The sequence below is a fragment of the Myotis yumanensis genome, unplaced genomic scaffold (assembly GCF_028538775.1).
Source record: "Myotis yumanensis isolate MYYU_CA2020_CCGP unplaced genomic scaffold, mMyoYum1.0.hap1 SCAF_1, whole genome shotgun sequence".
In the NCBI taxonomy this organism is placed as follows: Eukaryota; Metazoa; Chordata; class Mammalia; order Chiroptera; family Vespertilionidae; genus Myotis; species Myotis yumanensis.
This window is the reverse complement of record NW_027223752.1, coordinates 33,594,015-33,612,955: the sequence shown is the minus strand read 5'-3', so window position 1 is coordinate 33,612,955 and position 18,941 is coordinate 33,594,015. Positions and strand designations below refer to the sequence as shown.

The 18,941-nt window shown below is 52.5% G+C and overlaps 1 protein-coding gene across 2 annotated transcripts in view; it reads left to right on the top strand.

Annotated features, from left to right (window-relative positions):
- GALNT16 (polypeptide N-acetylgalactosaminyltransferase 16) overlaps nt 1-17,961 on the top strand; it is an 89,464-nt gene extending 71,503 nt beyond the window's left edge. For both annotated transcript variants that reach the window (XM_070417611.1, XM_070417619.1), the window contains 9 exons: nt 1,690-1,777; nt 3,269-3,353; nt 3,635-3,738; nt 7,822-7,948; nt 8,802-8,894; nt 10,270-10,353; nt 14,428-14,569; nt 15,338-15,466; nt 16,833-17,961. In XM_070417611.1, the coding sequence (XP_070273712.1) occupies nt 1,690-1,777; nt 3,269-3,353; nt 3,635-3,738; nt 7,822-7,948; nt 8,802-8,894; nt 10,270-10,353; nt 14,428-14,569; nt 15,338-15,466; nt 16,833-16,976 (996 nt within the window). In that variant the 3' untranslated portion in view covers nt 16,977-17,961. The remainder of the gene's footprint in view (nt 1-1,689; nt 1,778-3,268; nt 3,354-3,634; nt 3,739-7,821; nt 7,949-8,801; nt 8,895-10,269; nt 10,354-14,427; nt 14,570-15,337; nt 15,467-16,832) is intronic.
- Nucleotides 17,962-18,941: the final 980 nt, after the last annotated feature.

The window sequence follows — 18,941 nt, the reverse complement described above, 5'->3', positions numbered from 1 at the left end:
AGGCACTGTACGTACTACAACATGGATGAACTTTGAAAACCTGATTCTAAGTAAAATAAACTAGTCACTAAAGAACAAATATTATATGATTGCATTTATGTGAAATAGCCAGAATAAACACATTCATAGAAATAGAAAGTGGATTAGTGGCTGTCAGGGGCTGGAGGGCGGGGGTAGAGGGGAGTGACTGCTAATGGGTACAGGGCTTCTTGTGGGGGTGATGAAAATGTTCTGGAATTAGACAGTGGTTGCACAACCTTGTGACTATGCTGAAAACCACTGAGCACTGGCCCGGTATCTCCGTTGGTTGGAGCTACATCCGGATACGTCAAGGGTGTGGGTTCAATCCTTGGTCAGGGCACATACAAGAACCAACCAATGAATGCCGAAATAAGTGGAATAACAAATCGATGTTTCTCTCGCTCCCTTCCTCTCTCTCTAAAAATCAAAAAATAAAAATTTTAAATATTGAATTTCACACTTTTAAATGGTGAATTTTACGGTATATCAATTATATCTAATAAAATTGCTGTAACAATGGGAATTACATCTCAGTATATAAAAGTCTCTAAGAAGGATACGATGAGGCCCCACAGAGAAACCATGGATGGTCTCCCTGATCCTCCACCTCCCAGGCTTGTGTCGGCCTGAGACGGGGTGTGAACTGAGGGGCGGGGCTAGATTCCAAGTTTCAGACAAGAGGATTTTCAGGGTCAGTGCAGAGTGTGAGAAAGGAGAGAAAGAAGGTGCTAAGCTTCACATGTGCTATATGACAATTCACCACCACCACTACCGCCCCCCCAATAAAAAGAATTTTAGCCCTGGCTGGCGTGGCTCAATGGTTAGAGTGTTGGCCTTCGCACCAGAGGGTCGCAGGTTCCATTCCCAGTCCCAGGTTGGGGTGCCTGTGGGCAGCAACCAATCAATATGTCTCTATCACATAGACATTTCTCTCTCTCTCTCTCTCTCTCTCTCTCTCTCTCTCCCCCTCTCTCCCTTCCTCTCCCCCCCTATTACCCCCCTCTCATTTTCTCTAAAATCAGTGGAAAAAATAAAATATCCTCACTCCTTGGGTGAGGATTTTTTTTAAAAAAAGGAACTTTAGTAAAATTGGCATTACCCACCGACATTTTGGAGGTGATGAAGGGAGTAGTAAGTCTGACCTTGAAGTGGATGCGGCATGAAAGGAGTGACACCCAGGGAACACAGGGTCCCTGCCCCCAAGCTGCTGGTGGCCCAGTTGGGAAGACCCAACCCAAACATGTACAAAGGTGGACAACGATGAATAAAACAACAGTTCAAACCAGCGACAGAAGAACAACCTCAGGCAGCATGTGATTCACTGTCCCGGGAATTGTCTAGACTGTAATTGTGAGAGCAGCTTTAAAGAGGAAGAAATCCTCAACCTAGAGCAATCAGGGAAAGCTTCGGGGAGGAGGTGAGATTCCAGCAGGGCTCAACATGACCTCAGAGGAAGAGGCTGGGAGAGCATTGGGCCTTGGGACCCAGGTGGGACCTTCCAGGAGCTTGGATGTGATGATAAGGACCCCTCCCGGGAGCCTGAACTGTCTTGCAGAAAATGCTGAGTACATGGCCTTAGGCCTCGGAGAGACCTTCCTCCCAGAGCAGCAGTTGGCCCTTTATTCATAGAGTCCCTGGCCTCACACCATCTCACCTTTTCTCTCCTAGGACCACACCCGCGTGGTGAGCCCCATCATTGACGTCATCAGTCTGGATAATTTTGCTTACCTTGCTGCATCTGCTGACCTTCGCGGAGGTGGGTCCTGCTCCCAAGGGAGGGGCTCTAGACCAGAAACCAGGCAGGTGAGGGCAGGCCACAGCCCTGGCTTGATGCTCTTCTTCCCAGCTGTGCCAGAGGGTCTCATGACACCCTTACTTCCAGAAAATGAAAAGGGATTGGGTTGAGCCCTGGGGTGGGGACAAAGGGCCAAGCCAGCAGTGGCAGGCTCCTGGCACGATCAGTGGCAGTCAAGCCAGTCTCTTCCTCCCCCAAAACATTGACACACCCTTCCCAAGTGATGCCAGCCCAGAGACCATGGCCAAGTCCTGGTAGATGGACATGATATGACAGCTGTTTTGGGGTGGGGGAGGGGGAACCCTCGACCTTATGTGAATTCCTAACATGGACCCCCTGGAAGTCTTCTGGATCTGTGCTGTCTTACATGGTAGCCATAAACCATGTTGGTCTATTGTGGTCTTGAAATAGAACTAGTCTGAATTAAGATGCTATAAGTATAAAATACGCACCAGGTTTCAAAGTTTTAGTATGAATGTAAAATATCTAATTAGTAACTTTTTATATTGATTGCAAGTTGAAATGATAATACTTTGGATATATTTTGTTAAATATGTATTATTTAATTTCGTATGTTCTTGTTGCTTTTTGATATGGCTATTGGGAAAATTTTAATTACAGCTGTGGCTTGCATAATATATATTTCCTTTGGACAGCTCTGATCAAGACTTTAGAGCTGTATGTCCAATACAGTAGACAAAAGCCACATTTGGCTATTTAAATTTAGAGTAATTAAACATAAATAAAATCCAAAATCCAGTTTCTCAGTTGCACTAGTCACATTTCACGTGCTCAGTAGCCACACATGGCTGGTGTCCACCATATTGGACAGTGCAGATATGGAAGATGTCCATCATTGCAGCAAGTTCTATGGAACAGACTGTTCCAGAGAATCTATTGCTGGGAGCGCATGGGCAAGGTGGATTTTATATTTGGAGCCCGACTTCCAATAAGTGGACATAACCATTAATTAGCTCTTGGGATTGAGTGGGATTCTCAAGGGAGCCAGGCATTTTTCCTTTGGGAAGTCACCTCAGAGCCTTTGCACTCACTGTCTGGAATTCCCTTCCCCCAGAAACCCGCATGGATCAGTCCTTCATTCAGGTCTGTATTCAAATGTCACTTCAACAGAGAGCAACGTCTGATTGCCCTTACCAGAATACTATGGGCACCCTTCCTTCATTTTATTTTTTTTAGCACTTTCCAATCCCGACTGACATATTATCCATTCATTGATGGATCTTGTCGTCTCCATCCTACCCAGTAGATTGGAACTCTACAGGGGCAGAGACCTGTCTCATTCTGAATGAAGGAACGACTGCACGAATTGCCCAGGGCCCTCTGTGAGCTGGGCTCGGATCACGGGAGACTCTGAGGGGTGGCAGAGTGAGGGGGCAACAGCCACCGAAGGCTCAGCCCTGAGCTCCGTCCTCACCCTCCTCTGTCCCTTAGGATTCGACTGGAGCCTGCATTTCAAGTGGGAGCAGATCCCTCTGGAGCAGAAGATTGCCCGGACAGACCCCACCAAGCCCATAAGGTCAGGGCTACTGTGAGCTCCGGAGAGAGCCTTCTTCCCCTGGGGCAGGGGCCTGGGAGGCTGCTGGGAAGCCGAATCAATCACCAGGGCTTCTGAGGATGTACAGTCTAAGTGCCGACTCTGTTCTGGGCCCCAGGGACAGAGAGGACAGAGGCCCCAGGGACTCTGCACGCAGGGGATTCTGGGGCCAATGGCCTGGGGTCCTGGGACCCTGGGGCCATGTGAAGGGGCTTCCAGCTTCTTAAGGTCACGTGTTACCTCTCTCATCTCCTTGCTCCCAGGACGCCCGTCATAGCTGGAGGAATCTTTGTGATTGACAAGTCCTGGTTTAACCACTTGGGAAAGTATGATGCCCAGATGGATATCTGGGGGGGAGAGAACTTCGGTAAGTTGGGAAATGTTAACAGCAATATTAATAACGGGTAACTCTGAGCACTTTCTATTCATAAGGCCCTATTCTAAGGACTTAATCCTCACAAGGACCCTCTGAGGTAAAGTACTATTATCCCCATTTTACTGATTAAAAAACTGTGGCACAGAGAGGTTAAGTAGTTTGTCCAGAACCACACAGCTCATAAACAAAGAGAATTAGGTCATTAGGAGGAGCCTGTGGCCACACGGCTAGATATGTATGTGGAAGAACATACAGGCTGCATCATGGACCACAGCTTGAACACCTGTTGCTTCCCTGCCAGAAAATCTGGGAGTGTGTTCAGTAGAGGGCACTAGTTAAATGTAAGCCTGGGTGCAAATCCTGGCCATCTGATCCTGCCGCTTACATTTAACCAGTACCCTGGGTCACTGGTTACTGGGTTACTGGGTGAAAATCCTATCACTTACAAGCTTTCATCCCTGGGCAAGTTAAAGCCTCCCTAAGCCTCAGTTTACTCAAGGGGCTGTTATGAGTACTAAGTGCAACGATGAGTTAAAATGCATGGCACCTCGGCAAGTGTGGCTCAATTGGTTGAGTGTCGTCCCATGCACTGAGAGGTCGCTGGTTCCATTCCCAGTCAGGGCACATGCCTGGATTGCAGGCTCAATCCCCAGGAGGGAGCATGCAGGAGGCAGCCGATTGATGTTTCTCTCTCATCTATGTTTCTCTCTCTCTCTCTCTCCTCTCTCTCTCTCTCTCTCTTTCTCTCTTTCTTCCTCTCACTCTCTAAAATCAATACAAATATTTAAAATAAATAAAATGCATGTCACAGTGCTGATAGCCATTATCACTACTTCTGAGGCTGTAGGAACTCTCTAACCCCAGAAGGAAAGGGAAGAACCAGGGAATTCCCAGGGTTGCTGGTGAGGTTCAGGTTAGATAAAGGCCAGAGAAAGGTGGAACACCCGACGTGGATGATTTAAGGGGGGTTATTAAAGGATAGTGTGGGCCAGAGAGAGAGAACCACAGGAGCAGCTTAGTATTGGGCAAGGCTGGGGACTGCTCCTGAGGGTGTCACCACCCCCAGGTCTGAAAGATGGGGAGGAGCACCATCCAACAGGAATTGTGGTCTTGGGGCACCTGTAGCCAGCCCACAGCTCCCGGGTCAGGAGAGGACACCCAACCTCATTCTCCCCCTTCTGATCTCCTGCTGGTGCCTCTGCTGGCTGAACCTGAGCCCCGCAGAAAGGAAGCCCAGTGGTGCAGCCCACACAGGCAGCCTCCCGGACTAGGAGCAGGGCAGATACTTTGAGGCTGTAAATCAGAGGCCTGTTCTTGCTCTTTCTAGTACAGGGACCTGGTCTTGTGAAGCACTTTTTCTCACTGCTTTCTTTTCCATCCTAGCCAGGCTTCTTTCCAAGTAAATAGGGCTGGTGATATCTCACCCATTTCACAGGTGAGAAAACTGAGGTGGACGCTGCCTTCCATATTTCTTTCAGTCAGGAAACTCCATGTCTCACAGGTGTGTGGCACACCTAGCCCAGAGCTCCTCAGTGCTGGGAGGTGTGATCAGTCACAGTCTGTGTTTCTGAGACGTGAGGTGCGGGTCTTTCTTCTCTCTCCCTGATCAGGAAACAGATGAGCAGTGGGGCTTAAAATAGGCCTGATCCCACCCGGCCGGCGTGGCTCAGTGGTTGAGTGCTGACCTATGAACCAGGAGGTTCGATTCAGGTCAGGGCACATGCCCGGGTTGCAGGCTCTGATCCCCAGTGTGGGGTGTGCAGGAGGCAGCCGATCAATGATTCTCTCTCATTATTGATGTTTCTCTCTCCCTCTCCCTTTCTCTCTGAAATCAATAAGAACATATTAAAACAACAACAAAAATCCAGGCCTGATCCCAACCCAAAACCAGGAGTAACTTAGGAACCGGGTGCGGTGAACCTTGCATTCTGACCTCCTTTCGTGTGTTTAGGCCTAAGTGACCTCCTTTGTGTCCTGGTCTCGGCCTGAAGGGAGCTTCGGCAAAGCCAGTTTCCTGTAAAGACTTACAGACTGAGAAACAAGGGTCAAAGGGTCGCTCCTGCGTCCAGAGGCCTTTCTTCTTCTCTTTCTTTCTTTTCTTTTTTGTTTTTAGGCTGGGGTCTGACAGAGAAACAAGGGAATGATCAAATAGCTAACTTCACACTCTGCCTGAGGCAAGGGCTCAGTGGTGGGGAGACTTGAAAGGTGAACCGGGAGGGTTCTGGAGCCGGTTTTGTTTCTTAGAAGAAATTCAAAGGAATTTCTGGCTAGCCAGAGTTTTGAGCTGGGAGACTCCTGCCGCTGGTGGTTGGGGCTTTCATTTTGTTTCTTTGTTGAAGAAAGAGAGATGCCCAACCTCAGGCTCATTCCTGTGTGCCTTGGGAGAGCCACACTCAGGAGCCAGAGTCCGCCTTGAGTGTGTGAGTGTGGGGGGCGGGGCGGGGGAGTGTGAAATCCTTGGGAGTTAGATTTGGGATCCTTTCAAAGCGCAGTCAGATCTTGTCACTCTACTGCTCAAGGCCCTGCCGGGGCCCCTGCATCACTCAGAGCAAAACCCAAAATCCTGACTCCTGCCTTTCCCCAGCAAACACACACCATCGGCTCTGCCCGACCTCGACCTCACTCCGCTCCGGCCACCGGGCCTCCTTGCTGAGCCTCTGCCTTCCGGCCATGCTCTTCCCTCTAGGTCTTGGCCCTTGCTTATCCCTCTGCCGAACGCCCCTCCCCCGAGAGCCACATGACTCGGTCCTCACCTCCTTCAGGCCTTAGTGCGAACATCCCCTTTCAGGGACAGCCTAGTTAAAATTCCCTAAGCAGCCTAGTTACAATTGTAGCCCCCCACCCCAGTGCCACTCGCCCTCTCCCATCCCCCACTGGCCTCCCTTTTCTCCATTGTACTTACTTCATCAGATAGACTGGATTCTACTCATGTCAAACGCTCGCTAGTTCAGCGTCACCACCACACCCACAGGAAGAGGGCCAGCAGCCTGTACATGGAAACCCTGGGCAGGAGGGAGTTGGGGCAGCCAGCTGGCTTAGTTGGTGGCTGGTCTTCCAACCTCGCAGGTGCCCAGACAGGCCGATGAGCAGATGTATTCTTCCTTAGCTTGTGTCTGCGGGGGCTCTCTGGACAGAGGCTGGAAGTGATGCTGCCATTTGATTCACTTTTCCTTCTACTTGTGGTCTTCGTGTTCCTTCAAAGCTTTCCTACTGCTCTCCCAGAGCCCAGAGTGTGTGTGGTGGTGGAGGGTGTGGGAGGGTGTCTGTGTGTGATGTGTGTGGAGAATGTGTGTTTATGTGTTGGTGGATAGTGTGTAGAGGGTGTCTGTGTAGAGGATGTCTGTGTGGAGGGTGTGTATGTTGGTAGAGAGTGTGTGGAGGGTGTGTGGGTAAGATGTCTGTGTATGATGTGTGTGTTGTGTGTGGAGGGGGTGTATGTGGTATGTGGAGGGTATGTGTGTGTGATGTTTGTAGAGGGTGTTTTTGTGGAGGGGGTGTGAGTATGTGTAGTGTGTGTGTGGGGTGTGTGTCAGGGGTGTGTGTGGAGGGTGTGGGGGATGGATATGTATGGAGGGGGGTGTGTGTGTGTAATGTGTGTGGAGGGTGTTTTTGTGGAGGGATTGTGTGGGGGGTGTGTGTGTGTGGAGGGATTGTGTGTATGTGTGGTGTGTGTGGGGTGTGTGTGTGTGTGGAGGGTGTGTGTGTGAGGGATGGGTATGTGCGGAGGGTGTGTGTGCACAGGCATGTGGTGAGGTCAGGAGTGAGTGCACCTATATAAACAGCCCAGGAGCTCCGACCCCAGCAGTGCCTCCAGTGAGACACAAGGGGAAGGGAGGCCAGCCCCTCCCCATCTTCACACAGAGGGACTTGCCCACAGGCTCCTTCTCCTCCTGATGCTCCCTCTCCCTTCCCCTCCTGACGCTCCCTCCCCCTTCCCCTCCTGACGCTCCCTCCCCCTTCCCCTCCTGACGCTCCCTCCCCCTTCCCCTCCTGACGCTCCCTCCCCCTTCCCCTCCTGACGCTCCCTCCCCCTTCCCCTCCTGACGCTCCCTCTCCTTTCCCCTCTCCCCGCAGAGCTCTCCTTCAGGGTGTGGATGTGTGGAGGGAGCTTGGAGATCGTGCCCTGCAGCCGGGTGGGCCACGTCTTCAGGAAACGGCATCCCTACAACTTCCCCGAGGGCAACGCCCTCACCTACATCAGGTAGGTCACAGAACCAAGAGCTCTGAGCTGGGAGCCAGTCCTGTCGATGACTTCGGCAGCCACCCACTCTCTGGGCCTTGGTTCCCCACCTCCCCTCCCAGGTACTTTCAGGGTGGAAGGATGAAGTTGGGCTGTTGCCTTGACTATCTTTGTCCTTGAGGGTCTTGGAAAACCAGCCAAATGACCGACTGGGAGCGGCCCCCACTCACATGGCACGGACGCCATGTCCTGACTCTGACTTGGTCAGCTTCTGCCCATCCATATCCCTAGCCACAGGCCTTTCATACATTTTCACATTACAGTTCATGGAGAGAGAGAGAGAGAGAGAGAGAGAGAGAGAGAGAGAGAGACATGTACACCATGGGTTTGTGTTTTTATGTAAATGGGACCCTGCTCTGTGATATTTATGCTGCACGCTGTCCTGCCACTCACCACTGAATTACAGACATGCTTCCCCATCAGTGCTTATCAAGCGTGGCATTGTTGTCCAAGGTGGCCCAGTACTCCGTCATGTAGAAGTAGTTCATCATCCTCCACCGAGCCTTTAGGTGGTTGCCAATGTTTATTAAACAAATATTCTTGTACATGTCCTTCTTGACCACATGCAGGTCTGTCGGTAGAATAGATTCCTGGGAGTGGAGCGTCAAAGAGTATACATAAGTTGGTGGATATTGACAGATTGTTCTCCAAAAAGACTATGCTCATTTATACCATCCCAATCAGTCTTGTTCTGCATCCTCTCCTGAGATTTTCACCACCCCATGGTCTCATCAATGCACAGAGCTGATCTTGGTCCTAACCCTACCTCTGTCGCCGCCTTGGTGACCTTCTTTTGCTCCTTCCTCTCCTTTAGGAATACCAAGCGCACTGCAGAGGTGTGGATGGACGAATACAAGCAATATTACTACGAGGCCCGGCCCTCAGCCATCGGGAAGGCCTTCGGCAGGTGGGCCCTCCCCCGGCCCTGTTTGCCTCCCTCCACCCGAGTTAGCACAACGTTAGCCAGAGTACAGCGTGTAGGCACTCAGTGTGCTTAGTAAAGGAGCCCCTGCTCCGTGTGCAATGCAGAGACAAGATATTGGTCCTTGAAGAGGATGCAGTCCGTCGGGGGGTGGGGGGGGGGGGAATAAGCAGAGAGGGCTGTTTGTGGAAAAGTGTCTGTGCACAAGCCGCCTGCAGGAAGAGGGACATCTGTGGGAGCGCTTAGGGATGAACCGTCTGCAGAAGACACTTCGGGTTTTGTCTCCACCCCCTGTTGTTCCCAACGTGACTGGGAGCTGTTAGCCTATTTTCCTGTCTCCGGCTGTTATGACTACAGTCTGGTTAAGCATTTCCAACATGCAGATTGGTTATGAAATCAATTTAGTGGGTTGTCACTAGCATTGTCTTAAAAAAAATGAGAGGGACTGAGAACACTGTAGATCAGTACAGAACAGAATAGAAAATAACAGGCGATGGCAGTGAGGGTGGTGGTGTGTTTTGCGATAGTTCAGTTATTTCAGTTATACGCGTCTGTGTGTTTGCATACAGGGAAACTGGATCGTAATGTAAGATGCATCTATTTCTTATTTAAGGTCGTGGTCAGAATGAATTACTAGTGACCATCAATGAACCTTCCTCCCTCTATTTACTTATAGCTATCTCTTTAAAAAAAAGAGTTTTATCACTGACTACTTCTTTTAGTGGGAGCTAGCCTTTATGAGGACCTACCCTGTGCTAAGCACTTACGTCCCTTCATTTATTTGATTCTCACCAAAACCTCCTGAGGTGGCTGGTTACGGCTTCAGTTTACTGGAGAAGAAACTGAGGCTCAGAGAGGTGGTGAGGGGCATGTCACTGGCCGTTATGGTTGGTGTCGCTGAGGAAAGCGAGGAAACCAACCTCTGTGCCCACCGACACCTCAGACGGTCTGATTGGCTAGGGTTCCCGCGAGACGTCTACAGCCTGTTCCTCTTGTTGTGCACAGAAGGGAAACTCGAGTTCATTAGGGCTCTGCTCTCTGTGGAGGTAAGAGCCTGTGCTGAGGGTATGTGTGATGCTGGCTGAGGGCCCCAGGAGTGAGGAGCCTGAAGCCCGGCCCCCTGCAGGCTGGGCTGATCTTAAAAGGTGAGCAGGAATTTGAGGAGAGAAATGAGGAGTGGCCAGGAGACCTGGGTGAACTCAACAGTCAGAGAATGACCTGAGGCAGGTGGCAGAGGCCGGAGGGCCGGCTGAGACCCAGCCTCCTGGCCTGGCCCGCTAAGGAGGGAGCTCGGCCAGTCCTCCCTGGGGCTTCCTCCCTTGCCCACTGGCCCAAGCCTGAGCCTGGCCTCCTCCTTCAGTGTGGCCTCGAGGATCGAGCAGAGGAAGAAGATGAACTGCAAGTCCTTCCGCTGGTACTTAGAGAACGTCTACCCAGAGCTCACGTGAGTGCTGCCATCAGCCTGTGCGTCTGGCCTGGGTGGGGGGCAGCAGTTTGGGGGACCCCCCGACCCCGAGTCTCCCCATCCCAGGCTCTCCGGCTGGCTTTTCTAGCTGTCCGTGTTTATCTTCATGTGAAGGCTGAAGGGGAACTGGAAGGATGTTACCAGGAGTTAACAGACTGGGTCTTAGAGCCAGAAACAGACATTGTCTCTTTAGGCAAACAACACTGCATTATGTAGCAAAGGCCACAGAAATCGGCATGCCCTTTCACTCTGTTCTCTCCCTCCTGGGAGTTTATTCTAAGGAAATGAAGCAACTGAAGCAAAAAAAAAACCCAAAAAACTATTGACAAGTACACATTCACTATAGGCTTCTCTGCTGCGGGGGAGAAATCAAGAAGCAACCAACAATGAGGGCTGGGTTCCTGTGAATCATGATTCATCAATCTTAGACAAATATCATGCATCCCTTACCAGTATAATTGTAAAGACTGGAAAAGCATGGGGAAATGCTTGCTCTAGCAAATTTGGAAGCAACCTGAAAATGGCGTGAGCCACTTTTTAAAAATATTTTTATTTACTTGTAAATATATCTTTATTGATTTCAGAGAGGAGAGAAGAGGGAGTGAGAGATAGAAACATCCATGATGACAGAGAATCATTGATCAGTTGCCTCCTGCACGCCCCACACTGGGGATCGAGCCCATACCCAGGCATGTGCCCTGACCAAGAATCGAACTGTAACCCCCTGGTTCATAGGTCAACACTCAACCACTGAGCCATGCTGGCCGGGCTACAGCCATACTTTCTTTCTTATTTCAAAATCCTTTTGAGTGTCTTGGCTGCATCCACATTTCCTCACCTCCTTCAGGTCTTGCTCAAATGTCCCCTTCTCAGGGATCCCTCCCCTGAACACCCGTCCCCAGCACTCCTGCTTTGTTTTCCTCTGTCCCCTCACCATTGCCTGGCACACACCTGGCCAGGTAGTTTTGTGGTCCTCTCCCCACACGTGACTGTCAGCTCCACGGTAGAGGCGTTTATCTGTTTCCTCCACTGCTTTATCTCCAGCCCCTAGAACAGTGTCTGTCACAGAATGGGCTCTCAATAAATATTGTTGACGGAATGAATTGCATAGTCAATAAGCCTCAATAATAACTTTGAAATTAGCATTCTTCCTTCCATAGCTGTCAGCTTGGGGAGCGGGTTACCCACTGTGAGGCTTTCTCCTGAAGATGCCGGGCAGCTTTCCAGAACACACCTCCCCTCAGAGCTTGCATATCTATGAAGGGAAGATTTGATTTTTGAAAAACAGCCATAGTTACATTAGAGGCAAGACCAGTGAATACGCTAGATTAACCCAGATAAGATCATCCTGGGTCCCAAATACAGTGTGACAAGAATGAAACAAGTCACAAAAGTAAACAGACACAGGGAGCAGTTTCTAAGGAATTCCAAAATCATTTGAGCAATGGCAGCATCCTCCGAACAGAGCTGGCAACTGGGATAACGCCAAGCTCCCTGGATGATAGCTGTGAAGGGAAGAACATGCATTTGTAAAAGTATAATAAACAACTTCCTCAAGTGACCACTTTTGAGGGGATGGTTTCATTCAGACGTGTCATTTCTGAGGGAAAAGCCATTTCTTTACATTCTGTTGGCGTTCACACCGCATGTGGATGGAGCCATGGACTCCAGGCCTTGGTGGGAGCTGGGGAGCCTGGGGAGGAGTTGGGAGAGGGGGGATCGAAGGTGTCCTTCCAGGCCTCACCCCAGTCCCCACACAGAGTGTCCCACATCATCCCCCGAGGACCAAGAGGAAGAAGTATTTTATAGCTGTCAGAAACCTGGACGGATCGATCCCAAGGCAAGCCAGTGGATGAAACCAGCTGTGTTAAATGAGGAGCATAAGTCAGCCTCTGTTTGTTCTGTCACTGCGTGAAAGTAAAAAATGATTTATTGCTGTTAAGGTAGAAAACACACACCTCATTCATATCCGGATGAGTTCTCCCCAGTCCACTGCTCATGCCCCAGTTCTCAGGGGGAGAGGCCAGGGCTTAGAAAGGAGATCAGTTGGCCCAAAGGATACCAACTTCCTTCCAAAGGGGATTCTAGTAGCTGCCCACACGGCTGCCAGGGGTGCGGGAGAGAAACGCTGAGGAAAGGAGACCTGGTTTGGCCGAGACCCTATAGGAGGATGTCTGCATCAAAGAATGCCGGAGTGCTCTGGTGTCCCCCCTGTCCCCGCCCAAGTTCTCTTCCTGACCAGGGTGACAGGAGGCAGATAAGGTTAGGCACGTGGCCAGACTCTAAGCCCCCCTGGTTCCCCATCACCACCATGGGTCCACAATCCAAGATCGTGTATAACCTCCTAAACCCACGTATACAAACCTGTGTCTGCTGGGCCGGCACCTTCTTAGGTTTACTGCCCGCAGGGTAAGACACTGTGTCTCATGTCAGTGTGTATGTGTGTGTGTGTTTATGCATATTTTTGCTGTGCATATAAAGTGTTTTAGTGATACAGTATTTTGAAATGCCTGTATTACTTAACAGTTGCCCACATTAGCAGATATTCCTTCACAGTCATTTTTAATAGCTAAAGCGTTTTCCATCTTGCAGATGAATCAGTTTTCTTTGCCCACCCTCTATTGTTGGATATCTGCGGGTTTTCAATGTTTTCATGTAACCAGCCACTCTGATGAATATCGTCCCAGTTTTAGTATATGTGCTGCTGAAGCGAGCACTGATGAATATCTTTTAAACTAAATCTCTGCACACATCTACGATTATAGCCGTAGGATATTCAGTTTCCTGAAGTGGGGATGATGAGGTCAAAGGGGTGCACATTTTTGTTGTTGTTAATCCTCACCAGAGGATTGCTTTTCAATTGATTTTTTTTTTTTTTAGAGAGATTGGAAGGGAGGGGGAGAGACAGAGAGAAACATCGATATGAGAGAGACGCATTGATTGGTTGCCTCCCACACGTGCCCCAACTGGCACCAGGGACCGAGCCTGCAATCAAGGTACATGCCCCTGACCATAATCGAACCTGAGACCCTTCAGTCCATAGGCTGATGCTCTAACCACTGAAGAACCTGCCAGGACAAAGGTGTGCACATTTGTAAGGCCTTTGATACATAACAGTAATAACACATTGCCTTCCAGAGCAGTTAGGCTAGTTTGTGCTTTCGCCAGTAGAGTATGAGATGATCCAATCCCTCAGCTAGTGCCAACACTGGGCCTTGATATTAAGTATATATATATTTACATGTATTATTACATATGTATATACTATATTTTATATGTATATAAATACACAACATGTACATACTGATGTGGTCATCAAACAGTGCTGTCCAGTCTGTACTTCTTTAAGGTTGGTTAGTGAGATTGAACACATTTTCATATTTGTTTATTTTACACTAGAGGCCTGGTGCACAACATTCGTGCACTGGGGGGGCAGGGTGGTGTCCCTCAGCCCGGCCTGCGCCCTCTTGCAGGCGGACATCCCCTGAGGGGTCCTTAGCGCTGCTATGGAGGCAAAAGAGGCTCCAGCCACTGCCGCTGTGCTCGCCAGCCTTGGACCTGGCACTGACCACCAGGGGGAAGCTCCTGCATTGAACATCTGCCCCCTGGTGGTCAGTGTGCATAGGATTTTATTATATAGGATTGGCCTCTTTAAAGTGCCCCTTCCCTGTTGTTCTGAGATTGCTTACTGAGCCCTCACTCAGGTCCCCGCCCTCCCCGGGTTCTCCTCTTTCTGGACTGGGGAGTCCTGCGTTTCTGGCCTAAGCTCTCTTTCCCAGGGTCCTCCCAGATCTAGCCTCCAGGCAGTCCCTGGGCTCCTGGCGCTACCCAGAACCCAGTGGGGCCCAGGCCTGTCTTCCCCGAGGAATCCCTGCTCCCTTCTCCCCTCCTTGCCAGCTAGGTCTGTCCCCCCCCCGCTATCCTCCCAGTCCCCGCCCGGTGCCCCTCTCCCCTGACACCTCCGTGCCCCAGGAGCTCAGGGGCTGCCCTCTGGGCCAGCGCGGGTAAGCCCTGAGGAGGGCAGGAAACAAGCCTGGCCCTGCCTTTTCTCAGGGTCCCAGTGAAGGAAGTGCTCCCCAGCATCATTAAGCAAGGAGTTAATTGCCTGGAATCCCAGGGCCAGGACACAGCTGGTAACTTCCTGCTTGGAGTGGGGACCTGCAGGGGGTCTGCCAAGAACCCGCCAGCACCCCAGGTAAGTTGCTTAGGACCCAGAGTCGGGTGAGGGGCTTTCCTCCGCTCATGCTCATCCTCTCTGCCTACACCCTCCACAAACCCACTTTCCCAGGGACCCCGCCAGCCATCCTCCCACTCTGCTCCTTGCGTCTGTCTGCTCCTGCCGCGTTCGCCCCTCCTTTCCAGCCTGTGACACAGTTACCCTCTGTGCCCCGCCCGCTGTACCCTTACAGAGGGAGCAATGCTGCCCAAACAGCACCCAGTTCTCCCCTGGGACGCAGCTGTGGTCAGCTTTTATGGCGGGAGCAGGGCATCCAGGGCATGTGTGCAAAATATGAATGCCGATGCGCCCAGGTCAAAACCAGAGCAGGTCACGGAGCCCCCGTCATGGCTGCCCCGGTCCCATGCCCTGTCGTTCTCCATGGCCCTCTGGCCAGCTCCAGCCAAGCTCCCCTCATATTTTATTATGAAAAATTTCAAACATATAGAAAAGTTAAGAGAATTGTACAGTGAATACTCATACGCCCACCCCTATTAGAAAACTCTACCACAATATACAGTATATTTGCTATATCACATAACCAACCTGCGCATCCATCGCTGTACTTTTTAAAATATATATATTTTTTATTGATTGCAGAGAGGAAGGGAGGGAGAGGCATGTGCCCTTGACCAGAATTGAACCCGGGACCCTTCAGTCCACAGGCCGATGCTACCCACCGAGCCAAACCAGCTAGGGCTCCATCGCTGTACTTTTGACTCAGCCTTCCTGGTCCCTGTCTTGCAGGCCTGGCTGTTCAGTGACCACCTCATCCAGCAGCAGGGGAAGTGCCTGACCGCCACCTCCACCTCCGCCTCCATCTCCCCCGGGTCCCCGGTCGGACTACAGACGTGCAACCCGAGAGAAGGCAAACAGGTAAGCCTCCTTGTCCCTGGGCTCAGGATGGCCAGCATGTGCAGGGGGACAGGCCGTGGGGGTGGCAGCCCCTTGCAGGGGAGCCCCAGGCTGAGACATATAGACTCCAATAAACCCTCCGGAATGAGGGCCTGTGCCGGCCTCAGTCATTATCTGAGTCAAGTCCACGATCTTACTCATGAGGAAGTTCTTCAGGCAAGTGTTTGTTAAATGTCTGCCCTGCCCGCGGGGAGCTGAATGAGGGCAGAGACTCTGGCAGCTCTGTCCCTGGCCTCTGACAACCCCACCGCCAAAATAAAGGTTTGCTTTCACTGAGAGCTCTGCTAGGAGTTCTGCATGGATCATCCCATCTAATCCTCCCAGCAACCCCCGACGAAGGCTCTAGCACTGCCCATTTTTAGGGGACAAGACCGAGGCCCTAAATTGGAGAGATCAGTGTTAGCTCACTCAGCTGAGGATGGGGTGGAGCTCTGACTGAAACCCGGGTAAGGGTGATGCCTAGCCCACAGTCTTAGCCCAGCGCGTAGTCGATGCTCAGTAAGGATTTCTTGACTGCTGGCTACTGGGGACACAGATGCAGAGTGACTTCCAACTTGTCCTGCCAGCCACACTTCGTCCTCCATCCAGGCACTTCCAAAATGTTCTACAGGAACAGCTCTCCTTCCCCTTGTCAAGCCTGGGGAAGAGGAGGCCCCAGGAGGGGAAGGCACTGACCCGGGAGGCCTTTCATGACTCTTAAGGGGACTAGGGGCCCCCTCCATCCCGCTGGCCTCACTCTTCCTCTCTGCGGAGATGGCGGCCAGTTCCCACGAACGGGTGTAGGTCCCGGCTGCACAGTCATAGGCCAGGGCGAAGCTTAGAGCTGCAGGAAGAAGAAATCTCGTCCGAAGGAGTCAAAGATTCACCTGGTCCAGGAACTCAAGCTCAAGTGTCCCCAGGGAGCAGTGGGGAAGCTGGGGCGGGGCTCAGGTGAACTGAGGTCACGGTCCAGCTCCCTCAGCCCCAGGCAGCCATGAAGGGAAGCTGGAAACGCAGATTCTTCTGTGGCAACTAAGCCAACTTTTAAATTAACGCTGTGCAGGCCAAACAAAATACATCTCTGGGTTAGATTCAGCCCATGCGCCTCTGATCCAGACACTGACTTCGTGCCAAACTACAGAACAAGCGTGCATTGGGAGGCTCGGCTCAAAGCTTGTGTGCGGAGGTGGCCCCTTATGAAAGGGACACACGGGCTGTTTAAACGGGGGGCAGGGGTGTCCTGGGCATATGCAGGGCCTTTACATGCATGTGCAATGAAGGTGTGAGCACTGTTCTCACTGTTAATCACTGTTTTCTCCTTCTCCGCCTTCCCTGCTTCTCCCCCCAGAGATGGAGGAGAAAAGCCTCTTTCATCCAGCACTCGGTCAGCGGCCTCTGCCTGGAGGCCCAGCCCACCCAGCTGGTGACCAGCAAGTGCCAGGCTGACGCCCCCGCCCAGCAGTGGCAGCTGTTGCCGCAGCCGCACACATGATGGCAGCCCGGGCCTCCTGTACCTTCTGCATGAGACTTTGGGACTGGAAGGGGTTAGGGTGGGGGAGTGTAAAGCGGGCCGTTCCCATCTCCTCACATTTCCGCCGGAACCATCAGCAAACACCCCTGCCATGAGACACCATTCTCCAGAGCTTGCACAGGGCGGGCATGGGGGCGTGCCTCGGTGCCCAGGCTGCCGACCCGCCCTCACCCCGGGAGAGAAGAAGGCCAGGATGCTGGACCGCTGCTGGGTAGAGACTGGGCAGGTGCCCTCACATCTTTGTCCCCTCCCTTCTCCTTCCTGGGGGCCTGGGCGGTGGGTTGGGTGCCCTCCCGTCGTTGTCTGGGTAGATCAAGGACCGAAGCCCACCTAGGGTCCCCACTGTGTCACAGGCCCTGTTTGTGGGATCATGGGAAGAGGATGTAGGTGGCATGGATGGAGAAACAGGCTGGGAGGAGAGGGGCAGCCTGCATGCGGGTGGAGAACCAGAGGGAAGTGAGCAGCTCAGTGGCCTGTCCCCGGCAGGAGCTGGGTTGGGTGTGGGAGGGAGGGGGTCGGGGGCAGAGGATGGGTGATTTGTGGAAGGACGTGGACAGGAAAGCAGCACAGCACCCAAAGAGTGGGTCTCTTCCCCGGCACCCAACCTCCCAGGCCGCACCAGCCCCCGGGCACAGTGCCCGCCTCCATCCTGTGCTCCGGTCCCCACATCTTAGGAAGAGGCTGCCGGGCAATCTTCAGGGGCAGCCTTGGGACACTGTGTATTACACAGATCCCACTTCTGTTTGGTCATGTGTCAGGACAAGACGTCGCCCTCTGGGCCTTACTGACCTGCTGGTGCCCTGTGCCCCTTGTCTGGACCCACCACGAAGACCCCGTAAGGACAGGCAGCCACCCTGCCATGCACCACTGAGCTGCCCGTCTGCGTTCTCCAAAGCCTTTGCCTTTGTAAACAGAGCATGATGGAATGGGGGCGGGGGGGGGGGGGGGGGGGCGCATAAGAACGGGACCTCCGTCTGGAGCATCAGCGCTCCCTACGCCATTAGGGAGAAAGTCATCCAGGCCCAGCCTCATGCTCTCCCCCGCCCCCCCCCCCCCCCCCAACACACACACGCACTTCAGGAGGGAGGCCCCAGAAGGTCAGTCACTGCAGTGGGCGGAAGGCTGGCTGGTGACTCCCGACTGTGTAGAGAGGTCCCCGGTATTTCTCACAGCCACTGGGCCTTGCCCCCACCCCTGGCCTGGTCTCGGAACCGCTTCTGTTATTCCCCGTGCTCCTCTTCTCCCACCCCACCGGCTCAGGCAGTGTGATCTTGGGCAAAAGACTGGTGGTGCCAGGACCCTGGGGTCCCCCTCCCAAAGCAAACCAGCCTGAGACCAGCCTTGGGAGCTCATGGATTCCAGAGGGCCTAGGAATCTCCTGAAATTGTCCCCCAAATCGTGCATGTGTGTGCATAGACGCAGTTTCCCGAGGAGCGCGTCCATGGGCTTCCCCAGCTTCTTACAGAGGCCCTTGACCCTTAACGGGTCCGAGCCTCTGCTCTGGACTGGAGCTGCCATGCGCCTCAGCTGCCATGCCCATCTCTCCCTGGTGCGCCTGAGCTGCTGTCGCCTGCTCCCTCCCTGCAGCCCTTGGGGCAGGACCCACCCGGAGGGTTCTCAATGGTTTCCTCACCTCCTGGCTCTCACTGGCATCCGCTCGGCAGTGTTCCTGTGCCCCAGCGTGCACCCCGTGGTCACAGCGTGGGGGCCACGCCTCTCCCATCCTCTGCTGTGGTGTTTCGTCCACCACCATCTCCGTGGTGCGTGCTCACCCTGGCGGGCAGTGTGGACCTTTGGGGCCGGGGAGCGAGGGCTTCTCTTGGATGTAAGAGGACTGCGGCTCAGAAAGGCCCCTCCTTCCCTGCCAGCCCAGGCTCGGCACTTGTCAGCCACTGTCTGTGGGCCTCAGCCCTGTTCTGTTTTTGC